The sequence below is a fragment of the Eptatretus burgeri genome, chromosome 7 (genome assembly GCF_056783735.1).
Source record: "Eptatretus burgeri isolate ZD-2024b chromosome 7, Ebu_testis_v1, whole genome shotgun sequence".
NCBI classification, from domain to species: domain Eukaryota; kingdom Metazoa; phylum Chordata; class Myxini; order Myxiniformes; family Myxinidae; genus Eptatretus; species Eptatretus burgeri.
This window is the reverse complement of record NC_140967.1, coordinates 77,250,544-77,274,963: the sequence shown is the minus strand read 5'-3', so window position 1 is coordinate 77,274,963 and position 24,420 is coordinate 77,250,544. Positions and strand designations below refer to the sequence as shown.

Genomic DNA, 24,420 nt, shown 5'->3' with positions numbered 1-24,420 from the left:
GCAGGAAGGTCATGACAACCACGATTTCCTTTCCTCCTGTTATATTGCCAAAAAACAGTCACAGATCACAACCACCACATCCCCCCCCCCCCAATTCTCATCCCCATGCACAATCCCCACTTCTACGGTAGAGAGGATGTTGATGCGAAATACCTTCTTGAAAGGTCAGGCATGTTGTTAATTATTCGGGTGAGTTGTTTATTCAGCCTGATGTGATCATGTGCACTGTTTTGGAAGGATCACTTCCCTGGAATTGCCCCCAAATGTGACAAGCAAGCCATCTTGCTCCAAAGAATCACTTTCGTTACAGTCGTTGAAAATGGGGGGGGGGGACAAGCAACAAAGCATCACTTTCCTATAAATGGAGAAACCTGTGTGTTCAACATTTTACGAACTCAGACACAATTTAAAATGTACCAAAGTGGGAGAGGAGAGGAGAGGATGGGGGGAGGATGGGGGGAGGATGGGGGGAGGATGGGGGGAGGATGGGGGGAGGATGGGGGGAGGGGGCTCAACACAGCCTCAAAACACGTTCAGTATCTCGAACACGTGGTGGAGGTACAGGAGGTGTGTTGCACCCCTTTGGTGGGGAAGTTCGAGACGGTTGGCCTTGACCTGCGAATCGAAGTGTCGTCTCGTCTCAAACTGCAGCACCGTGCTCAGAGCGACGGCTCCGTTCTCACACGCACCATGCATCCAGAAACGCGTGGGATCGGGTTATCCCAGCATCCTCACAGCCGTTAACCTCCCTCTACAATAACAAATGCCCTCCAGCGTCCACCAGCGGTATAAATCCCACAGCACATCGTGGAAAGCCATCTTAAAACTATATTTAGATACATATAAAGCTCGTCTTCATTCGATTTCGATGTACACACAACACGACCACGAGGTGATCGGAGCAACCATCGTTTAGTCGGCCACAAGGACGAGAGAGAGAGACAGAGACAGAGACAGAGACAGAGACAGAGACAGAGACAGAGACAGAGACAGAGACAGACACGTGGTCACCATAACCAGCTGATCGCTTCAAGTCGCGTCGCAAACGTTCGCACAACTCCGTTTGCCAGTTGCGTCGCCACTTGATCACACGCACCTCGTTATCGCCCGAGTTGCGACGCGTCGTGCGGTCGTCGTGCATGCACGCGGACACCGCACACTCACGGGTAAACAAGGTATGCCCAAATGTATGGCTCACAGGTATGAGCAGCAGACGACAGGTAACGAGTATCTTCCCTGAGGAAACTGTATCCCAATCCGTTACTAGTTAGCAAGCTTACCGGTTAGAATTCCGACGCGCACCGGCAGCGTGGACGGTTCCAGTGCGCCGTGGCTCGCCATTGGCTACACGAGGACGCAAATCAAGACACGGAAAGAGAAAGACGCGAGCTGCGGATGTGAGGAAGGAGGGATGCACGGCAGAGGTAACGAAAGAAAAAGCAGAGCACAGTAATCTGAAGGAATGAAGCCCAGCAGGAGTCGGGTTCCCAACGCGCTGCGAGAGAACCGCCCACGCACGCAGCGAGACCGACAGCCAATCAGAAGGCCACGCGGTGACCCGGCCACGAATGAACCAATGGGAGGAGGGGATACCCTAACTAATGGGGGAAAAAAGAAAGAATCAGGTGCACCGTCGTCACAGTTTTTATTTTTCATCTTTCATCCCGCCAAAAAAAAAAACCCCTGCACGTTGAAGCAGCACGATGCGTCCTCAGTAAAACGATGGCATCCGGAAAGTCACTTCGGCTTTCGGCAAGTTCTCGCTGTGGCTAAAAAGAACGCCATTCCGAAAATTTACAAGCAAAGTGAAATACATTGGAAGAAGAACAAGATGAAGCAGATTATGAAGAAGAAGAAGAAGAAGAAGAAGAAGAAGAAGAAGAAGAAGAAGAAGAAGAAGAAGAAGAAGAAGTTGAAGAAGAAGAAGATGGAGCGGATAATGAAGAACAAGATGAAGCAGATTATGAAGAAGAAGAAGAAGAAGAAGAAGAAGAAGAAGTCGAAGAAGAAGAAGATGGAGCGGATAATGAAGAACAAGATGAAGCAGATTATGAAGAAGAAGAAGAAGAAGAAGAAGAAGTCGAAGAAGAAGAAGATGGAGCGGATAATGAAGAACAAGATGAAGCAGATTATGAAGAAGAAGAAGAAGAAGAAGAAGTCGAAGAAGAAGAAGAAGTCGAAGAAGAAGAAGAAGAAGAAGAAGGAGCGGATAATGAAGAAGAAGATGAAGCAGATTATGGTGAAGAAGAAGAAGAAGACGAAGAAGAGATTATGAAGAAGAAGAAGAAAATGAAGAAGAAGATGAAGCAGATTATGAATAAGAAGAAGAAAATGAAGAAGATGAAGCAGATTATGAATAAGAAGAAGAAAATGAAGAAGATGAAGCAGATTATGAATAAGAAGAAGAAAATGAAGAAGAAGATGAAAATGAAGAAGAAGATTAAGCAGATTATGAAGAAGAAGAAAATGAAGAAAAAGAAAATGAAGAAGATAAACAAGAGGAGGAAGAAGAATATTGGAGCTAACTTCGATCATGTCATTCAGTGTTTACGTTTATAAACACTCGTGAAATAGACGAATTCCGAGTAAATTCCTGTAATATTTCATGAACATTTTAACCCAATGATGATATAATGTCCGCTTTTATCGTTATACCATGATAACTTTCGATAACTACTATTATTTTCACAAGAATTTGAAAATGGATAGGACAGACTTAGAAAAACGACGACGACGACGACGACGACGACGACGACGACGACGACGACGACGACGACGACGACGACGACGACGACGACGACAGAGCAATCTTAGACTGCATACTTTTTGTATACATTAGTACGTACTTTGTAGACGTACTCACATTGTAATCGTACATGCTTGAGAGAGGTATCGGTTGAAAAAAAGATAACGTTTCATACTGGCAATCACCGGGTGGCGCTTGTGGCCTATGTCAGAACATTATACGTGCGGACAGAGTACAGACAGATGGATAGACAAACAAATGGACCAAAATGCGATACATAGCCTCTGTTGTGGCGAGGGTATAAACACCAATTTAATCCTTGTGTTGGCTTAGCGGTTACAGTGATGCCTTCGGACCCTCGGGTCCTGAGTTCGATCCCCGTTGTCCGATGAATTAACACCAGGGGGTTGACTCAGCCCGTCATCCTTCCGAGGTTGGCGAAATGAGTACCAGTGTGTGCTGGTTATAGAGGCACTGCATCAGCGGTATATCCGCGCCCCTAACCAATGATGCAACCAGCAGCCAAAAGGCTGCACCTGAAGGTATGGGGTGTGTGTGTGGTGTGGTGCAGGCATGATGGGCAGAATTTCCTCCTCGTATGTTAATTTCCTTGTAATCCTTGTCATCTTGGAGCATGGAACACAGGATGATCCAGGTTTGGTGGAGAGGGGGGTAATAAGATGACTCCATGTCTCAAGGTAGGAGATCAACAGCTTTAATGAACCACATGCAACGGCACTCAGCACAGATACCGTCGGTATCCCTCCGTAGCCCAACATGGCTTCACTCGTGCTTTGTCTGGCTTGCCGCATGGCCTGCCCCCTTGCCAGGGGTTGTGGTTTACAGCTCACATGACATCCCCCTTTCTTCAAAAATAAGAATAGAAAAAAACCACACAATTGATCCAAAGTATCGAATGGGAAGGAAACCTAAGGAGAGAAAAAAACTCGTGGTTCTACCATGCGAAATGTAATGCAGTTCGGCATGGCGATCCTCCCACGTATTAGTGAGACCACTACGGATCAAATGTCCAGCCTGACAGGGTGTCTGACCGTGCGACCAGACCGAGTTTGGGATACCAGTGCCGTGGTAGGTGCTTGATTATGTGGGGATGACGGTGGTTTCTTGTCAGCACATTGTTGTCCCTTGGCAGCGGCACAATCCACATCGGTGTATTACAAGGGACGTTCTGGAGCATCTCAGGCTCTGGCTGCCTGGACTGGGTCTGTGGAGCAGGTCAAATGTGATGGCAATTCCTCCTCAGGATGTTCCCCATTTCCGTGACGACTTTGTACATTCTGGGCTCTGAGCAGGTGGTGGACACAATGCGGGTCAGGTCAGGTATGGGAATATGCGCCAGAGCAGCACGTCGCTACATCCACTTTCCGCTGGTACTCCAGGGGCCTCCGCATGGCCATCCCCCAGGCAGATTCCAGGCCCATCCCCATCTCCTTGAGATGCTGATCAACCTGCTGCAGCCACGAGGCTCGTGATTGGCCCGTTGGCCTCCGCCACTCAAGACGCTCCATTGCTGAGAGAATCTGGTGAGCAAGATCAGCATCAGGAAAACGAGCCACGTGTCCATACAGCCGCAGCTGACAATCACAGACTATGCAGGTAACAAATCTCATTTGAGTCTCTCTCAGCAACCGCTCTTTGGACACAAAGTCTGACCAGCGATAGCCAAGAATTCTCCAAAGAGACCTGGTACCAAAGGAATTAAGTCTCCATCTCAGATCTCTTGTCAGAGTCCAAGTCTCCCATCCGTAGAGCAAAGCTGGAAGCAACAAGGATCTGAAGACTCAGACTTTCGTTCTCCTGCACAGGTACCGACATCGCCACACCCCATGATCCAGTGGATCCATGACTCCCCAGGCCCGACCCAGACGTCCACTGACCTCTGGCTCAAAGCCAGCAGAGACATGACTATCACTGCCAAGGTAAGTGAACCTCTCCATGACCTCAACATCCTCACCACAAACAGGTACAGACAAGATAGCAGCATTCAAGATGTCATTGAAAACCTGGATCTTAGTATTGACTCAAAAAAACCCGTAATCCCAGTGGCTTCGACTCCTCATTCAGCACCTTGAGGGCCCCCAAAAGGATATCTAGAGTCTCTGTAAAGATGACTGCATCATCTGCGAAATCAAGGTCAGGGATGTTGACATTCCCAAACGATGCACCGCAGCTTGATCTCTCCGACATCCTCCCTGGAATCCAGTCCATACAAGTGCTGAAAAGTGTGGGGGCCAATACCCACCCCTGGACACAATTGCTGGTTCCAAAGTGTGGGACCGTCCAGCCTCCTCGTGAATCCAAACTCGTTGGCCAGGTTGAAGTGTCCTGAGATCGGGGCCAGTTCGGCAGTAAAAGTACTCTTTCTGGGACACTTGCCGATATTCAAGTGCCTCTCGGGCTGTGTCACAATACGGTGTCAAGTTCGGCACCTTGGTAGGCAGGTTGGATTTCATTTTTCTATGATTCAGTATCTCAGCAGGTGACCCAAGATGGCTGTCGATGGCCATAGTCCCCAGAATGAGGAGGGCCATGTGTGGTTCCGCACCAGAGAGCTTTGTTTTGTGTAAAGTGTTCTTTATGGTTTGCACCTGGCATTCTATGAAGCCATTTGATTGCAGATAGTGGGGGCTTGAGGTACGCAGCTTGAAGCTCCTTTCCTCAGCAAATTTTGTAATGGTGCGGTTGCTAAAATGGCCTCAATTATCGCTCATGACGTTCACTGGAATGCCCTGCTCTGAAAATACCAGCCACAGAATATCAATTACACCCTTGCTAGTTGCCCCTGTTGGAAGTTTTCGAACAATGAGGAACCTGGAGTATACATCAGCGAGCAGGAGGTAGTTATGTCCATCCAGGTGGATTAAGTGTGCAGCCAGTGTTTTGCATGGCTTGGTCGGGATTTCTTGTGGGATCATTGGCTTCTGGGATTGCCGATGCTGATGCATCTGGCAGATGTGACAGGAGCCAATCCAGTTTTCAATGTCCTCATTCACCTTGGGCCAGAATACATCATTACGTGCCCTGAGCTGAGTTTTGAGGATATCAACGTGATCCTCATGTAGCTTTGTGAGGATCTCATGTTGTAAACTGCAAGGTATCATGAGTCCCCCCTCCCCCTTCCACATGACACCATCTTTGACACTAAGCTCATCACGATAATTCCAGTATGGTCTCAGTTCACTGGGCAGATCTTGGCGCTTGTCTGCCCATGATCACTTTCTTGAGCATGGTGAGGAGGGCATCCACGTCTGTGGCTTGCTGCATTTGCTGCATCTTCTGATGGCTGAATTGGATGTGTTCAACTTTCACATCGAGTTGGATGGTTGGTGCTTGTATTGGTGTCAGCAAGTGAAACAGTCCATTGGCTTGGAGCTTGTCTTTGCCAGCTCTGTACTTGATGCGTGTGTCATACCCCTGGAGCCACAGTAGCATCCATTGCAGTTGGGGTGGGGTGGCAGTCAGATTTTTCACGTTGATCATTTCCAGCGGGTTGTGGCCACTTTCGACAATGAAGGGGTGACCGTATAGGTATGTGTGGAAGCGTTCGCACTCAAACACGACGGCCAGCATCTTATACTCAATGTTGGCACACCGTTGCTCCACCTCAGACAGATTCCTTGATGCGAAGTTGACGGGCTGGTTGTCTTGCATTAGGAAAGCCCCAAGGCCTTTTCTGGAGGCATCGACCTGTAGTGTTGTGGATTTTTGTGGGTCAAAGTTGGTTAGGCAGGTCTCATGGCAGATGGCGTCCTTGACCGTTTGGAAAGCTTGGCTGTGCCTGGCTATCCATTCTCGTTGCTCTGATTTGACCAGTGCACGAAGGGGAGCTGTGAGGTCAGACAGCTTTTGTATGAAGGGGCCCATATATGTGATGATACCAAGTGCCTTGCGAAGCTCACAGAGGTTTTTCGGGTTTGATAAGCTCTGGATCGCATCCACTTTCCCTGGGTCTGGGTGAGCACCTTGTTGGTCAAAGAGGAGACCAAAATACTGAATCTGTGGCTTTTTAATGCTGCACTTGTCACTGTTGAACTGCAGGCCGAATCTGGCAACTGTTCTCATGCGGTGGTGAAGGTTTCAGTCATGTACTTGCCCCGTTTTGCCGAAGACAGCAATATCATCAGCAATGCTGATGACACCTGGGCATTGCTCAATAATTTGGTCCATCTTGGCCTGGACGACATCCTGGGACATCTCAAGTCCTAATGGCATTCACTGGAAGCAGTAATGACCATGTGGTGAGTTGAAGGTTGCGAGTAGCTGGGAGGGATGATCAAGCTTGATTGACCAGTACCCATTTTTAGCATCGAGCTTGGAGAAAACAATTGAAACTGCAAACTTATTAGTCAGCTCTTCAAGCATGGGAGTACGGTGGTGGCACCTCTTGATGGTGTGGTTCTCGTCTTTCGGGTCCAGGCATAGTCTAAGTTTGCCGTTTGCTTTCCGCACGTAGGTGAGACTGTTAACTCAGTCTGTAGACTCGTCAACCTTCCGTATGATGCCTTTTCTCAGCATTCTGTCCAGTTTTGACTTTACTGCATCTATCATCTGGATGGGGCATCGATGTGTTGTATGTATTACAGGGGGCACCCTGGGATCTACCATGATGTGATACTGATCTGGAAAATGCCGATATTATCAAATTGGTGTGGATAAGCGGTCAGCAGGTCATCCAACGTGTTGACTGGCTTGGCGGTTGCACAGTTCTCCTTCAGTGAGTAGTTGAGTGGAGTGACTTCAAGCAATGGAGGGTGAGTAGTTGAAGGTCACTACAGGTGGGCAGGCCAAGGATTGTGGGGCCAGCGGCCTTGACGATGAAAAACTCAGCATTGACCCACTGGGTATTCTGTTTCTTGCAGGGGGCATAAGGGTACCAAATCGCCGAATTTGCGAACCGTTGTAGGCCGCTAATATTGTCTGAGGTTTCTCTTCAACACGGCCAGGTAGCATCAGCCCAGATGAGTTGACATTTTGGGGATACATTTGCCTGTATATTTGAAGTGGCAAGGTATTGCCCTCTACCCCAGTGTCGACCTTGACCCTCAGGGAGTGAATATCAGCTCGGCCAGGTAGTGAAATGGCCAAGTCGGTGTAAATCTCTCGCTGGGAATTGAAAGTTGGTCTGGCTGTGGATTTTAATGGTGGTGAAGCTCAACGTGTTGCAGTCATTGTGAAGTTCTTCATCTCTCCCCAGGGTGTGGATGGGTTTCCGGTTGAAGTATTTGTGCCCTTTGGTCACTGGGCAGGTTGTCTGCTGGCCTTTTTCTTGCCTCGATCTCAAGAGACAAATGGCCTTCCAGTGGTATTGCTTTCCGCATGCATCGCATGTCGAACCCCATGCTGGGCATCTGTGCCAGGGCTGGGGTGGATGTTTCCTTCCACAGATGCGGCACTCTTTTGGGTGGTACCCATTGGTGTGGACAAAATTGGTTGCCTATTGGGTCTGGGTGAACTGCTGCATGTGAATGACAGAGGCCTCATGCGCTCAACTTATTTCCAGGGCTTTGTCCAACGTGAGGGTGTGGTCCTTCGCAAGAAGCTCTTTCTGTAGCTCGGGATACCGTGTCCCCGCTATGACCTCTTCTATTACGCGCTCATCTGCCTCGGCGGTCTTGAACTTGCATTTGCTCGCTTGCTGGTGGCATCTGGAGATGAAATTGTCCATGGTTTCATCATTGTCCTACTTAAATTGTTGTCGGCAGAAATGAGCCACAGGGTAATTGGCCTGGGGTTTCAGTTCAGCTTCAAAACGCTGCCAAATCACCACCGGCGTCACAGTGTTCAGCCTTGTGCCATCAGCGTTATCAAGACCCTCCGAACTGTAGCTTCTCGAGCCTTCCTCACCTGATAGCCGGAGAATGTGGTCTAATTGTTTGTCACCTACATCCTTCACAGAAAAGTACAGCAGGGTGCGCTTTCTGAATAGCTCGACGGCTTGGCTTCGCTGAGGTTGGTGCTGGTCCAATGCCATGCGTGGCATCATTGGCACGTCCGCCATTGTGAACTTGGCCAAGATTCCCAAGATGGGGTTCCAATCAGATTCGTAGGTTCACCTTTCGCTGCCACCATATAATAAGATGACTCCACATCTTAAAGTAGGAGATCAACAGCTTTAATGAACAGCATAGCATGCAAGGTTCCTCGTCACGGTATCCCACCGTAGTCCAACATGGCTTCACTCGTACTCTGTTTGGTTTCCGCTCGTCGCATCCCCCCCCCCTTTGTCAGGTGCTGAGGTTTACACCTCACATGACAAATGTGGGGGGGGGGGCAAGTGTCAACCACTGAATTATTAATGGCTCTTTGCTATGACCAATAATTCTGGATGACAATAACTCACACATGATTCATTCGTAAATTCTGTCCTTTTGATCAGTTTATTGTACTCATAACTTGTGGTACTTCCTCTTCCGGTGCACCAATCAATACACCTCCTCTGGCAACAACTGTATCTGGCTTGTGGTCATCTGTGTGCGTGCTCTACCCGTGATTATTAATTCACCTCGCTCAGTCCCTATCTACTGTATTACAGTAAGCAGACAGGATGGTACCAGGCAGTTGTCGGGAAAGCTAGTCGGGTTAATAGGTTATATTCGCAGGGGTAACATATCATATAAACTAACAGAGTACCTGCCCTGAGGGCGGTCTTGTTCCAAGCATGCAACACGTTCTTCTGACACATACCTATATTTGGGCAGTGTATAGGCAACTGACAGCTGCCTAAATCCCTCCCGAAAATAAAAACCTGGGTTACGTGCATGAAACAAAAACATACCTACTGCTTATAATTCAAAACACCTCACTGCACTGGAAAACGTGGGGACAGGAACATTGCACTGCAAATGGTGAAGACTTGGACTGGAATTGAGTGAGGCCTCATCTGGAATATTTTGTACGGTTTTGGCCACCACATCCGAGGAAGGACATTGCCCGCCAAAGAGAGGGTGCAGCATCGGTCTACTCAATTGATTCCAGGGCTAGCTCGACTGAGCTATGAGGAGCCGCTGAAGCCTGAAGGAGATGACCTTTCAGCGACACAAGAAAGGAGGCGATTACGAGGGGATCGTTTGGAGATTTTAAAGATGAACAACGATTCATGGATGCAGGAGGAGGCCATTCGGCCCATGAAGCCTCCACCTTATCAAAAGTCCAGACAATATCAATTCACTCCAGTGGGATATCAACTAAAATTAAATCTGAAAAGGGGATGTGAAGGGTGGACAAGTGCAGATGAGAACTGTTGTGCAAGCAAGATATCAGCATGGTATCTGGTGAAGTCCTGGTTTTTCATCAATATGAATAAATGTCAGTGTATGTGTGTCTCCTCCATAACTCCAAAGCAATGAAACATACCAGCCTGAAACTTTGCATGCATAGTAAGAACACCCAAGGGAGTGCGAGAGTAAAAAATTGGTGTTTGGGTTAATTAAAACACTCCTTTTGAAGATAATTAATGGCCTTATTTAATTATATCCATCATCAGGTGATCCTCAGCCACCTCACTGTCTGGGGTCTTAAGGCATTTCCTGGGTAACTTCGCTGAGGTCTGAAGCCACCATTTTTTTTTGGCCTGCTCAACCTTACCGTGACTTGGAACAAGCTGTTCACCATGGCTATGTATCGCTGTGTACATTGCAATGCTTATAAACGCCTGGAGACGTCAGCATTCGTTGTTTTATTGAATTTCCGTACATGCGATCGCCATGACTATCTCTTAAACTAAGCAGAATTACAAAATTTAAGCTCCAGAATCGAACCTACAAGCAGTGCTGACTCCTAGAAAAATGTTCATTTGTTCAATTCGGACTTGCTTGACATTTTGGGTGTCTCCGGGAGGTGTATGTTTTTGGTACGATGGACGGTGATTGCCAATTGCGTGCCAAGGGAGCCGTTTCTGATCAACCGTTTCTTTGGAGACTTCCTTGAGTGCTTAAGCTACTTTGCGAGTACTCTCCAAGCTGCTTGGTCGTTCGTTTCAGGAAAAAGTACACGTGCTTTCAATCTCTCATCAATTAGAAGTACATTTCCGCCTTTGTTGGGTCCCGCGGTGCCGTGCGGTGGGTGCCTCGGAGAGTGTCTCATCCACTGAAAATGTGCCGTTTCATTTTTACAGGACATCGCTTTGTTTAACCTTTTTGTGCGATCTCCTTTTGTAATCCACCTCTCACTTTGACATCGATACATATTTTAAAAAAACACAATAAGGTCCATCCAACCAGGTGTTCGCCATGTTTGTTCTTGCTGTGAAGTCATAGATTATAGATCGACATTTTGTATTCTGTGGCTTGATACATTTTTTAATTGAATTTCCCTAATTACCCACTTCAAATCCTCTTTCACAGAACGCTGTTTCAAGGTAAATCTTTGTGTTTGTTGTTTTTATTTACTTGACGCGTGTGTACATTTGCACGTGTGTGTATGTACATAAACTGTATTACCACAATGCAACTTGGTACCTGTGTGTGTGTTTTGGGTTATTGGTTGTTGGTTGTTATCTCCATATATGGGTTTCACAAAATGGAACGGAGCCCTCCCAGGTCTCAAAGTAGCCGTGTGTGTGTGTGTGTGTGTGTGTGTGTGTGTGTGTGTGTGTGTGTGTGTGTGTGTGTGTGTGTGTGTGTGTGTGTGTGTGTGTGGCTGCGCGCGTGCACGTATGTGTACGTGAATGTTACTGTTGTCTGCTATCTCCACACATGGGTGGGTTCACAGCTCCTCCAGGATGTCTTCAAGTAACCCTCTCCTGGTTAAACTCACAAAAATCCAAGTTTACTGCACATCTTCACTCTTTCCTCCCATTTGTAGAACCATGTCCCAGAGGAAGCTCAACCGCACTCTTCCGTCCAGTGCTTCAAGTCAGTAGAACACCACAATCTCATCTAAACCCCAACATGGAATATTTCCCCCATTAATGCCACTTAACCCCACCCCTCTTACTTTCAGGATGCTGTTTCCTCTGCTCCTCTCTATTCTGTTTATTCATTCCCTTTTCTTGAGGCATCCACCTGATTTCTCTTTTGGGCGTTTTAATTTCAGCAATGTATGGCCTCTTTGGATAGAGTGATGGTTTGGGGGAGGATGGGCGAGTTAGGAGATGTTTCCACATTATTTACATTTTGAATTATTATTACTTTTGCTTGAATGAATTGCCAAAGTTTCTCTTTCACCAAAATACAGCCCAAAAGTGGAAATATTCATCCCAAAGTGAAACAATGTATGAGCAAGCCTTGATGAGTGAGTAAGAATAATTTTCAGTTCGAACTTGTATTTGCCAACAATCTAAGGATGCATGACCATAAAGAGGAAAATGTGTCCGTTGAGCGATAAAAACCCTTAAGACTTTCCTATTGTCTCACTAACTTCACACATCGTGAAGTGCCACCTGCCAAGAAGCACAGCTCAAGGCAAGCATGCACCTGATCACATTTCCAATTTACTTCAACATTGCCGTTTTTTTTCCTGCGAAGAAACTCCATCTGCACTATAAACGTTTTACAAATTATTTGTTTATGACCCTGGAGACGATGGAGCGTTTTGATGTGGAATTGCTAACCCATAGTTTCCAGCTATGTCCCCACACTCTTGTCATGTTGCAACGTCATCTTAAAGAGCATCAACGGAATAGAGGTATTCCATCAGCAAATACCAGTTTTTACTTAAAAAAAAATTCTGTCGTTTAACGTGACTTTTGAATGCGTACAAAAAGCCATGTAAAAGTTATTAATTACATTCAATGAAAGGTTTTTCAAAATTCAATTAAACTTTTCCGTACATAGCGTCAAGGATAGTGGAAGAGTTAGAACACAGAATGGATCAGGACGCAACAGAACAAAGGGAACAGAAGAAAGTGAGGAGGAAATGCCAACAAATAGGGCCGAGGGACAAAACAGACGGAGAGGGACAAACAAGGGATGCTTCCCGACGCCTCCTTGGACGCGCAGTCACTTCTCAGGAAAAACTGGATATTTCAGGGGAGAGAGGGTTGAACAGTGGTAAAAAAGATCATGGTTTTGGATGGGGAAGATCTGAGATGGTGGTGAACAGCAGTCTTGAAGACCTGAAGGGAAGAATGAGATTGAACAGAATGTGGAGGTTGGTTCCACATGTGAGGGAAAAATGGGGAAAGAATGAGTGGAGGTGATCAGTGAGTATGGATTTTGGAAATTTCACCAGAAGGGGGTTGATGGTGGTCAACGTGGCACATACCTTTGTGGGACAAAGCAAAGAGAGAGCAAGTGCAGGACCAGAAAGGAGGTGGGCGAAGACAGAGCGACTACCGACTTGTCTGTAATGGCAAAGTGATCGACCCATAGAATCGGCTTCATCACAGGGTTTTCTAATGATCTTGATTCCAAAAGAATCAGGATTCCAAGGGATTCCAAGAGGCTTTCATTTCCATGGCGTCAAGCTGAGAAAGATATGAGGCAGGAGCACCAGCTGAGAGGGGAGAGCAGTCCTCCATCAAGCTGCAGATGAAAGCCTTGTTAGTGGATAGGAGTTCAGGTGTGCCAACGAAGGACTCTGCATGATGGAGGATACCCATTCAGTGGTTGGTTTTGGATGCCAACTTTGAGATGTGGTTTGCCCAAGATAGATCATGGCTGATAGTGAGACCCAAGAGTTCAGAGAGATAGTGAGTGTGTGATTTGTCAGGATCGAAAGACATATTCCAAGTATTTGACCAGCTTGTAATTTTGTCAATGTCTGAAGAGAGGAAAGAGGCTGCAGCCTGCCTGTCTGGAGGATGAGAGATGTCACGGCAGAGGGTGAAGGAATCAGCAAATAGATAGAGGATTTGCCATATGGCCAGAGAGATCGTTAATGAAGATTAGGAATATGCCTGGGCGCAGAATACTGCCTTGGGGTATTCCAGCTTTGACAGGGACAGGAGACGAAAGGATTCTCTTGAGAGCCACATGTTGGCTACAAGAGTATACCAAGTCAGTAACCCAAGATAAGAGTGGAGTTGATCTTGGATTCCAGAAGCAGAGAGTTTGTCGAGCAAGGCAGGATGGCAGACTGTATCGAAAGCTCTAGATATGTTTAGAGAGACGGTCCTGATCTCATGTCTGACATTGAGGGGCTCCATCCATTGTTGGGGGAAGAGAAGAAATGTTCAGAGCAAGGTAGCGTGACCTGGTCTGAATCCGAATTAATGATCTGAGATGAGGTAGTTGGAGAAAAGGGCAAATGACAGGATGAAAAGGGCAGAGAGAGGATATGCAAGAGCAGTAGAGCAGGTTTTTAGAACATGTGAGCTGATACCGTCCAGTCCAGATGCAGAATCAGAGTTTAGGGTTTCGAGAAACTTCTTCACCTTCTCAGGTGCAAAAGACACATGGTCGAGGAAGATTTTGGTGTGACTGAGTAGAGTCGGTACAGAGAGTGAGGGGTTTCGGGGACAAGATTTGGAAGCAAACAGAATTGAGGCATTCGTCCTTCTCACGAGCGGAGTCGGCTGTGATGCTATTTAAAGAGAGGGAAGGGATGGAAGGAGAGCTTACATCAGAGACAGACTTATCAAGGTGCCACCAGGTTTTAGAGGAGGGAGACAGGTTTGAAAGTTCAGTCTTGAGGTTCGACAGATGTTGTTTTCTGGCTCTCCTTGGAGTGTTCAAACTCTTGAAGCAGGCTTTGTGCAAATGATCTGACGTTACCTTCAGTCGGATTTACGAACAAAACCTGCCTAAAATCTGCTTGAAACTGAACACATTATTCTGCCTTTGCATAAGTTACATGTCATATCTTGTGCTTGCAATAATGAGAGCGGAAGCATGGTTATGTTAATAAAGAACACAACATTATACAATGCCCGTCACACTTGCGCCAACCTTTGGGACACTGAATTATCATGACAATAGTTAGCAGACTATAAGAATATTGATGTTGGGTGCTATTATCAAAGGTATTTCCTCTGCATATGCCAAATAAATCTGTCCCAGAAATGTCAAGCCAATTGATAGCCTTGAGCTCACCTTATCCATCAATACACATGTGGGATTTTGCAAGCAAACCATAAATTACAGGGCCACCTTCATCACCTGCTTTGCATTTATTCTGGCAATGAAAGTAGTGTGAGGAAAAGAAAAAAAAAACAAACCCCGTGAATTTTGCATTGACATTTGTTAAGCACCCTCGATAAGCATTCAATATTTTCCATTACATTCCCATGAGACACCGTGATAGTCATTCATTTAATTGGATGGATAATTGAGAGTTGGACAGGTCGTTTGGTCAGTGAATGGAAATTAGCTTATGAACTATGATCGAAAAATGCCACTACTTAGCCAGTTTGTATTGGAGAGTGAATATCAATTTGAATGATTACCTCCACTTACACTTATAAATGTTGCCAATGCAATTTTTTGACAATTGTTTCGCTGGACTGTATTGTTGTAAAATTTTGTTAATGCATATGTAGATCCATATTGATAACAGGGAAGGTGCTTCCCAAGTCATTCACAACTGTAAAGCATGGTGTAAATGACAAGAATTAAGAAGACTTCAACTTGGTCTAATACTGGCTTTATCTATGATTTCTGGCAACCTTACACACACCAAACCAGCTTTGGCATAATCAAATAATGCAGCACTGGAGTATCAGGAGGGACCCAAAAAGACAAAGATGGAGTCATCAAGAGGAACCTGGATAGGATTCGGGTTTCGGCTGCTACTTCTCTACCCTCAAACCCACCCAGGCGCAGCCAACTGAATCTTACTAAAACGATTTGCAACATTCACCCCTCCATAGACAAAGAAAAAGAACCAAACATGCTTTCGATATGGTCTGGCATCCCACCCTGCTCACCAAACTCTCTTCCTCTGGTATCCAAGGCAATAAGGCTCCATTCATGGCTTGCAGACTTCCTCTCCTGTCGCAGTCAACGCATGGCCCTTTATGGAATTCTTTCATCCCCTCTTCCTGTCCAAGCTGAAGATCCTCAAGGCAGCGTTCTGGGCCCTGTGCTTTTTCTGCTTTTCATCAATGAGCTCTCCGACTCTGGAAAATCCTCTTTATCTTTTTGTTAATGACTCCACCTCTGCCGTACCATCTGTCATCCCTCAGATGGGCAAACAGCAGCTTCTTCACTTTCTGCAGACCTGGATAAAATCACAAACAGGTCCAACACATGGAATATGTCTTTCAATCCTGACAAATCTCACACTCTCACTATGTCTCTCCGAAAGGACCATCTGGAACTCCCCCCTCCCCCTCCCACTGTCTACTTTCTCATCAATCCTCTTCAACAAGACCTTTCATTCAAGCTTCTGGGTCTCACTATCTGCCATGATGTTTCCTGGGAAAGCCACATCTCCAAGCTGGCCTCCAGAGACAGTCGCCGACTGGGAATCCTCCGTCATGCAAAGTCCTTCCTTGGCACACCTGAGCTCCTGACCATGTACAAAGCATTCGTCCGCAGCCTCATGGAGTGCTGCTCTCCCCTATGGGCTGGTCTTCCCGCCTCACACCTTTCTCGGCTTCACGCTGTGGAAACAAGGCATTTGGGATCATTGGTATCTCCTGCGATGAGGCTGAGTCTTTGGGTCTCTGAGCCTCACTGCAAGCATGTCGGTAGTCTTTCTGTTTTCTACCGTCTCCTCCCTGCCCTCACACCCCCCCCCGCCCCCACTGCTCTGTTTGCGATCTGTACCCCCCCATATTTCCGCAGGGGACTCAAGGTTCGTCAGCAACCACCTTTTGGTAAAACTACCAAAATCAAGAATCACTGCTCACCGTCATTCTTACATTATTCTTTTTCTCACCTTTGGAACAAACTCCCACTCTCTCTCCAATCCCATGCTTCCCTCCAGGTCTTCAAAACAGCCGTTCGCCACCATCTCTTATCTTCCCCCTTCCAAAACCATGATCTTTTCTGCTCCTGTTAATCCACCCCAAACCCACCTCCTTCAAATTCCCTGCTTTCCTTCCTGAAACTCACTGTACTCACCATCTTGTTTACCCTGTGTACCCCATCTCTCTCCCTTCCGCAAATCTCTTAATGTCTCTGTTCCCCACCGTTTTGTGTTTTCCTCTCATGCCCCTGTTGTCTCCTGCTCTCTTTGTTATATGTTATGTGTGTTAGCTCTTATATGAGCCTTGACAATGTATACAAAAAAAACAAGTTCTGGTACATTCAAAATACACCATCCCCATGCCAAATAAATAAAAAAAACAACCATCCAGCACGCGATAACATCTGGCGATGCCATCTTGCAGCATATGGAGTCGGAATTGGGAGGGAGCGGTGTACAAGAATTGATTGATTAAATGATTCATTGCATCCTTAAAATAAATAAATAATAATTGTAGAACAATTAATTTCTTAATCAATTGGCTGATAGCATACCTAAACAACCACTGTTTCATCCGAATCTGTAACTTTTTGAAAATTAAGTAATAAATCGAAAAATCAAATAATTAATTAATTAATTAATCAATAAATCCAAAATACTCTTCATAGCCAAATCACTTGGTCACTGTCATGTCCAAATATCCACTTCCAAATCAGCTGTCATGTCCAAATGTCAGCTTCCTAGCAAAAAAAGGTGCCTGAGATATTGCCAGGATGAGAAATAAAATAATAAGTAATTAATAAATCGATCATAATTAAGCAATTAATCAATTAATTGATTAATCAAAAAATATGAAATAACCTTTTTGCCAAAGCACATCTTCACTTTTGTCCCCAAATGTCAGCTTCCGAGGTCAAAGGATGGCTGAGATATCGCCCGGACAAACAAACAAACAAACAAACAAACAAACAAGAAAACAAACAAACTGAGTGAAAACTGAGTACAGTACCCCCTTCCTTCGGTGCCTGGTGATGGCGTCATACATCGCCTGGATATGTAATTGGGAAGGAACGGTGTACAAAAAAAAGAACAAGAGATGGAGGACAGAAAGAAACCATGGACACAAACACAAAAAACACATACACACCAACAGAAAGCGCACGCACGCACGCACACACACTTCCAGGTTTTTTTTCCTTTATTTCAACATACACAGAGCGCCTCGATTGAAAATGGGATTGAATTTAACTTTTTTGTCACTGATCTACACAAAATGCCCCATAATGACAAAGTGAAAACATGTTTTTATAAAAAAAAATTTTTACAAATAATTTAAAACTAAAAAGCTGAAATATTTAACCCCTGAGTCAATACTTTGCAGAAGTGTCTTTGGCAGCGATTACAGTTTCAAGTCTTCTTGGGTATGTCTGTATCAGCTTTGCACATCTGGATTTGGGGATTTTCTCCCTTTCTTCCTTGCAGATTTGCTCAAGCTCTGTCAAGTTGGATGGGGAGTGTCGCTGAACAGCAATCTTCATATCTTTCCACAGATTCTCAATGGGATTCAAGTCTGGGCTTTGACTGAGACATTTAATAACTTTCACGTTCTCGTTCTGAAGCCATTACAGTGTTGCTTTGGCTGTGTGTTTGGAGTCATCATCCTGATAGAACATACATCTTCACTACAGTCTCAGGTCTTTTGTACTCTGAAGCAGGTTCTCGTCAAAGATTTGTCTGTATTTGGCTCCATTCATTGTTCCCTCTATCCTTACAAGTCTCCCAATCCCTGCCGCTGAATAGCATCCCCATAGCATGATGATGCCATCACTATGGTTCATGGTAGGATGGGTGTTAGATGGGTGATGAGCTGTGATCAGTTTCTGCCAGATGTAGTGCTTTGCATTCAGGCCAAAGAGTTCAATTTTCGTCTCATCAGACCACATATAATCTTTTGACTCATGCTCTCAGTCTTTCACGTGCCTTTCTGCAAACTACTGGCATGCTGTTAAGTGCCTTTTTCTCAGGAGTGGATTATGTCTGGCCACTCTCCCATAAAGCCTAGATTTGTGAAGTGCTGTCAAGATTGTTGTCCTTTTGGAAGGTTCTCCCATGAGGGCTGCGATAGAGATTTTATCTTTTCTTTCATTTAAAACTTACTTTTAAATATCTTCTTATGATTAAAATTTGTTTATTGCTTGCTTTTAGCTAAACTTTGTTCAATTAGTGTTCTGATGAACCATGAATTGTATTTGGAGACATGGGCCAAGTAAAAACATTGCGCACAGAATCTTTCCTCATTTTCACAGCATGACTGTGCTGTCGAAATCGCTACCCATTCTGCTACCTCTGAGGGAGGGAGGGAAAATATCTCTTTCTCTGGTGCGTGGAGATAAAGTGAAGATGCTGTGCTGATGTCTTGTAAAAGTTCCACAATAGGGACCCTGCTGATAGTCTAAACCAGAGAAAGACTCCCACATACGGTGCTTCTCCGGACTCACATCCTTTTCGGCTAAACCATGAGATGTGCTCTGTGCAAGAACAGATTGAGCCACCACCCATGAAATGTGCTACACTCAGGAATAAGTTGGTAGAGCCATTCACCACAAAATGTGTCTTGCTCAAGAGTACTTCGCTGAAAAGAATATAAAACCAGGGGTGACTGAAGATAGACAGAGCAGTTTGTTATATTCACTCTAGCATTCTGTTCGACTTGTGCACAGGTGTTTGGTTGCCTGTTTAATTGGATGGTTATTTAATTAATTGTTGGTTTAATTGATTGTTGTTTAATCAATTGTTAGTTTAATTGATCGTTGTTCAATTGTCAGTTTAATTAATTGGCTGTTTGATTGATATACAGTGCTCCCTCGCTATATCGCGGTTCACTTTTCGCGGCTTCACTACATCGCGGGTTTTCAATGAAGAGGAGCCTGATGAAGAGGTGCCTCCAGTAGAAGAGATTTAATGCTCTTCTTGGCCGTGCAGTACTACATTCATCTCATCATCGTCATCTTCATCGTCATCAGTACTGCACAGCTATCATCATCATATCTTCATAGTCCAGTACCCATAATACGTTTTTTTTAAATATTTTATAGTACAATATAGTATTTTAAAAATTATTTTTGGTCTTAGGCTTTGTAGTTCCATGAAGTCGCATTTCCGATGGAATTTTTGAAATTTTTTAAAAAATAACTGATTAAATGTGTGTGGGGAAAGTTAATAAGAGTGTGTCGATGCTGTATAATGTTTTAAAATACGTTTAAAATGTGTTAAAATATATTTAAATAATTAAATTAATATGAGGTTTCTACTTCGCGGATTTTCACCTATCGCGGGTGGGTCTGGAACGCAATAACCGCGATAGGTGAGGGAGCACTGGATTGAGAAATAAAAGAAATTATAGACCTGTTCTTGACTTCTTGTGTTGTGTGAAGGTACATTATGTTCGCTGTAATTAAGCCATGAAATTTGTTGATGATTGTGTCTCTCCTAATTACAGCATTGTAATTCATGATCCAAGGGTTGAGCCCTGACACTCCCATCTCAGCCAAGGAACTCTGTAGTTCTGTCAGAGTGGTCATTGGGTTCTTGGTCATCTCCCTGACCAAGGTCCTTCTGGCCCGGTTGTCAGTTTGGTCAGATAGCCAGCTCTTGGGGGAGTCTGGGTAGTTATATATTCTTTCCATTTCCTAACGATGGAGCTTACAGGTGCTCTTGGGAACTTTCATCACTCTGGTAATTGTTTTATACCTTTCCTCAGATCTTTGCCTTCTCACAATTTTATCTCGGAGTTCTCAATTTCATTGGCCATAGGTGGACTCCAATCAAGTTGTGGAGACATCTCAAAGATGATCAAAGGAAATTGGGTGCACCTGAGCTCAATTTGGAGTGTAATAGCAAAGGGGTTGAATATTTATTGACACAATACATTTCATCTTTTCATTTTTAATATATTTGTAAAAAATTCTGAAACATGTTTTCCCTTTGTCATCATGGGTTATTTTGCATAGATCGGTGCCAAAAAATTTAAATTTCATTTTTTCTTAATTCTGGCTGTAACACAACAAAATGTGAAAAAGTCGACGGGTGTGAATACTTTCTGAAGACACTGTACAGTAAGGATTTTGTCCAGCATCATAAGCCGACATAATAAGGGTTACAGATGTAAACAAAAATCACATCTGTGTTTTAAATAGAACAAAAAAGCAAAAACCATGGGAGGGGGTGAGGGACAAAAAAAGTGAGGTGGAAAAGGGAAACAGGGAAGGTACGGAACCTATAGGAAAACATGAGGAGCTCTTGGTCAGGTCATATGACCTGTAAATATACATTACTTCCCATTACTGCTAGGCATGCATTGTCTTCGATGTTGAAAAAATCCAAAATGTTGAATAAAGAAACAGGGAAAACATAAACTTCAACAAGAAAAAGAGCAATCAGAGATTGCAGACCCTTGCCAGGACTTCTTTTGAGTGGTGTATTTTCATACGTTTTATGGTAAATCCAATATGGCTGCCAACCATGTGCCCTATGATATGATATATGCGTGAACCTTTTGTTCCTCATAGACAGGTGGTCATATGTGTAAATTTTTCCTCAATTTGTTCAGCCACTTCAGAGATTTATGTTTTTGTTTTTTTTAAACAATATGACTGCCGAATCACGTGACCAATAACAGAATGAATTTTTTTCTGTAGACAATTTTATCCTGCGATGACCCTCAAAAAATTTCATAATGATCGGATGTGATGTTCTACCTATGAAATTATGACGTCATAACAAGGGCACCTATGACATCATAAAAAAATCAAACTCATTCCCCAGGAGTACTTGCTATGTGCCAAGTTTGAAATTTTTCCTTGGTACGGTTTCAGAGAGACAGGGGGTCCAATGTTTTTCCGTTTTTCCAATATGGCTGCCACACCACGTTACCTATGATGCCATAATTATCATTAAATCATTCTACATGGGTAGTTGCACCAATGGTGAAAATGGCACCTCAATTCGACAAGCAGTTGCGGAGAAAAACATGAAATAGCTGTGCGGACAAACAGACAAAAAGACAAGCCGGTAGGCGACATGGGTGGTCGCAACATAATTGCATACTAGTCATACAGTTTTTGACAGATCGGGCTGAAAATTTTGACAGAGGTTGATTATAGTTCGCATAAAAGCCTGGAAGCCGATTTTTTATTTTCGAAAAAATGAATTTTTTAGAATTTTTCTAAAATTTCAAAGTCCTGTTGCTAGGCAACAGTGGTGTCCATAGCAACAGTGCTCAAAAGCATAGAACTAGATCCTGGTATGAACCTACCTGTCAAGTTTCATCAAAATCGGTTGACTCCTCTGGCCTCCAGAGCTGTCCATTACATACACACAAACAAACAAACAAACAAAAATGACGGTAAATAGACACCCTATTTTTGAAGGACTACCATTTGAAAAATAAAACCTAAATAAAAAATCGGCTCAAGTAAAATTTTCTAAATATCTCGAAGTGTTTAATTCAGAAGTCTCGTTTCTCCACATTCAAAACTGTAGGACAAGTATTGAAAATACCATATGTGGTATTTCGGCCGCTGCATAGCAACGAAACTCAAACGCACACACTCCCAGCCCATATGGCACCTGTTTACCAAGTTTCATCGAAATCGGTTTGCTGGTTTGTGCTGTGGAGCCTCACGTTGCAGACACACACACACACACACACACACACACACACACACACACACACACACACACACACACACACACACACACACACAAAACCCAACAATAAGGGTACTCTCGCGACCACCCAATAAACGACCCAAATGCAATTCCCTCTGTTCGCCAAGTTTCATCAAAATCGGTGCTGGATTGTGCTGTGGAGCCACGCGTTGCGCGCGCGCGCGCGCGCGCACACACACACACACACACACACACACACACACACACACACACACGGAAAACCCGACAATAAGGGTACTCTTGCAACCACCCAATAAACGGACCCAAATGCAATTCCCTCTCCTCTGTTGAGGGTAATAAATTAGAAAACAAAGGAGGTGGACTCCAATAACGAATGTGGAGAAATGTAGTGAAAGGGAAAAGAAGCATAATTTTTGGGTGTGGTGGAGATGGGCATGATGAATGGACATTGCAATGCTTTTTAATGTGGAATCAAGGCTCATGGAGGACCTACTGTAGATCATAGAATGGATCAGGATGCAACAAAACAAAACGAACAGCAGGAGGGGAGGGGGGAACACACCAACAGTGGGTTTGAGGGCCAAAATTGAGAGAGATTTCATAGATATGGGATGTGAGGAAGAATTGAAGAATGAGGACTAGGGAAAAACACAGGGAATGGACAAGGTGGATACAGAAGCAAACTCTCAGGAAGGAAAACAGAAAAGTTGGAAAGAGGTGGGTCTGGGGAGAATTAACGGGGGGGGGGGTAGGAAAAATTATGTTGTTGGATTTGGAAGGATTTGTGATGGTGGTGAACAGCTGCTTTGAAAACCTGGAGGGAAGAAAGAGATTGACGAGAATGTGGAAGTTGATTCAATAGGTGGGGAAAAAGGAGGAACGAATGAGTGGAGATGAGCAGTGATTCTGGATTTTTAAAGTTCCACCAGAGGGGGGTTGTTGACCGACCTTGTGTGCCCGGCAGGCCAACTTATATCAGTAGTTTGACTAAGATCATGGCAGATATTTAGGCCCAAAAGACTTAGTAACTAACTTCAAGAGGATTGTTAAGAAAATAGATGGGAGGGTTTGCCAGACAGTCCTTTCGGAGAGAGACAGTGAGTGTGTGGAATTTCTCAGGATTGATAGTCATGTTTGAAGTGTTTGGCCAGCTCTTGATTACATGAAGATCTGCAGAGATGAAAGAGGCTGCTGCCTGCATTCCTCAAGGATAGGGGATGATACAGCAGAGGGTGGAGTCATCAGAAGAGGGATAAAGAGGATTTTCCAGAGTAAGAGAGATCTTTGATGAAGATTAAGAATAGGACTGGGCTCAGAACACTACCTCGGGGCACTCCAGCCTTGATAGGGAGAGGAGATGAAAGGATCCCATTGGGAGCCACATGTTGACAACAAGAATGAAGTCAGTAAGCCATGTGTGTAGTTATCATTGGCAGACAGTTTGGAGAACAGGGTGGGATGACAGACTTTATCAAATGCTCGATATATATATATATATATATATATATATATATATATATATATATATGTATATATATATATATATATATATATATATATATATATATATATATATATATATATATATATATATATATATATATATATATATATATATATATATATATATAGTGATAGAGAAGGCTCTGATCTGTGATATTGGGGGCCTCCATCCATTTTTGAGTGAGTCGAACAAGCATGTCCAATGTAGCATGACTTGGTCTGAATCTAAACTGAGTGTCAGAAATCAGGCTGTTAGAGAAGAGGAAGGATTTGATGTTGACTGTGATGATGGATTCCATGACCTTACTGATGAATAGAAGTAAGCTGAAAGGTCTGCATTTCAGGGGATCAGTCTTTGTACCTTGTTTATGTAATGTGATGTTGGCTGTTTTCCAAACAGATGGAAGATGCTCGAGGGAGAATGATATGGTTAAAAGGGAAGAGAGAGGATGTGCAAGAGCAGCAGAACTAGTTTTTGGGAAAGGTAAGCTGATGCCATCCGGTTCAGTTGCAGAATCAGAATTGACGATGGTCAGAAACGTCTCCATCTTCTCAGGTGCAAAAGATACAGAATCCAGGAGAATTTTGGTGTGACTGGGTAGGGTGGGTACAGAGAGCAAGTGGTTGGAGACACAATATTTTGAAGCAAACTCAGAATTGGTCAGGCA

The 24,420-nt window shown here is 44.4% G+C and overlaps 1 protein-coding gene across 5 annotated transcripts in view; it reads right to left on the bottom strand.

Moving 5' to 3' along the window:
* Positions 1-1,577, bottom strand: part of LOC147023593 (gephyrin-like) — a 211,656-nt gene extending 210,079 nt beyond the window's left edge. For 2 of the 5 annotated variants that reach the window (XM_085889121.1, XM_085889125.1), the window contains exon 1: positions 1,281-1,577. In XM_085889121.1, coding sequence (XP_085745247.1) covers positions 1,281-1,341 — 61 coding nt within the window. In that variant the 5' untranslated portion in view covers positions 1,342-1,577. The remainder of the gene's footprint in view (positions 1-1,280) is intronic. The other 3 variants (XM_085889119.1, XM_085889123.1, XM_085889120.1) reach the window with 2 other exon arrangements.
* Positions 1,578-24,420: the final 22,843 nt, after the last annotated feature.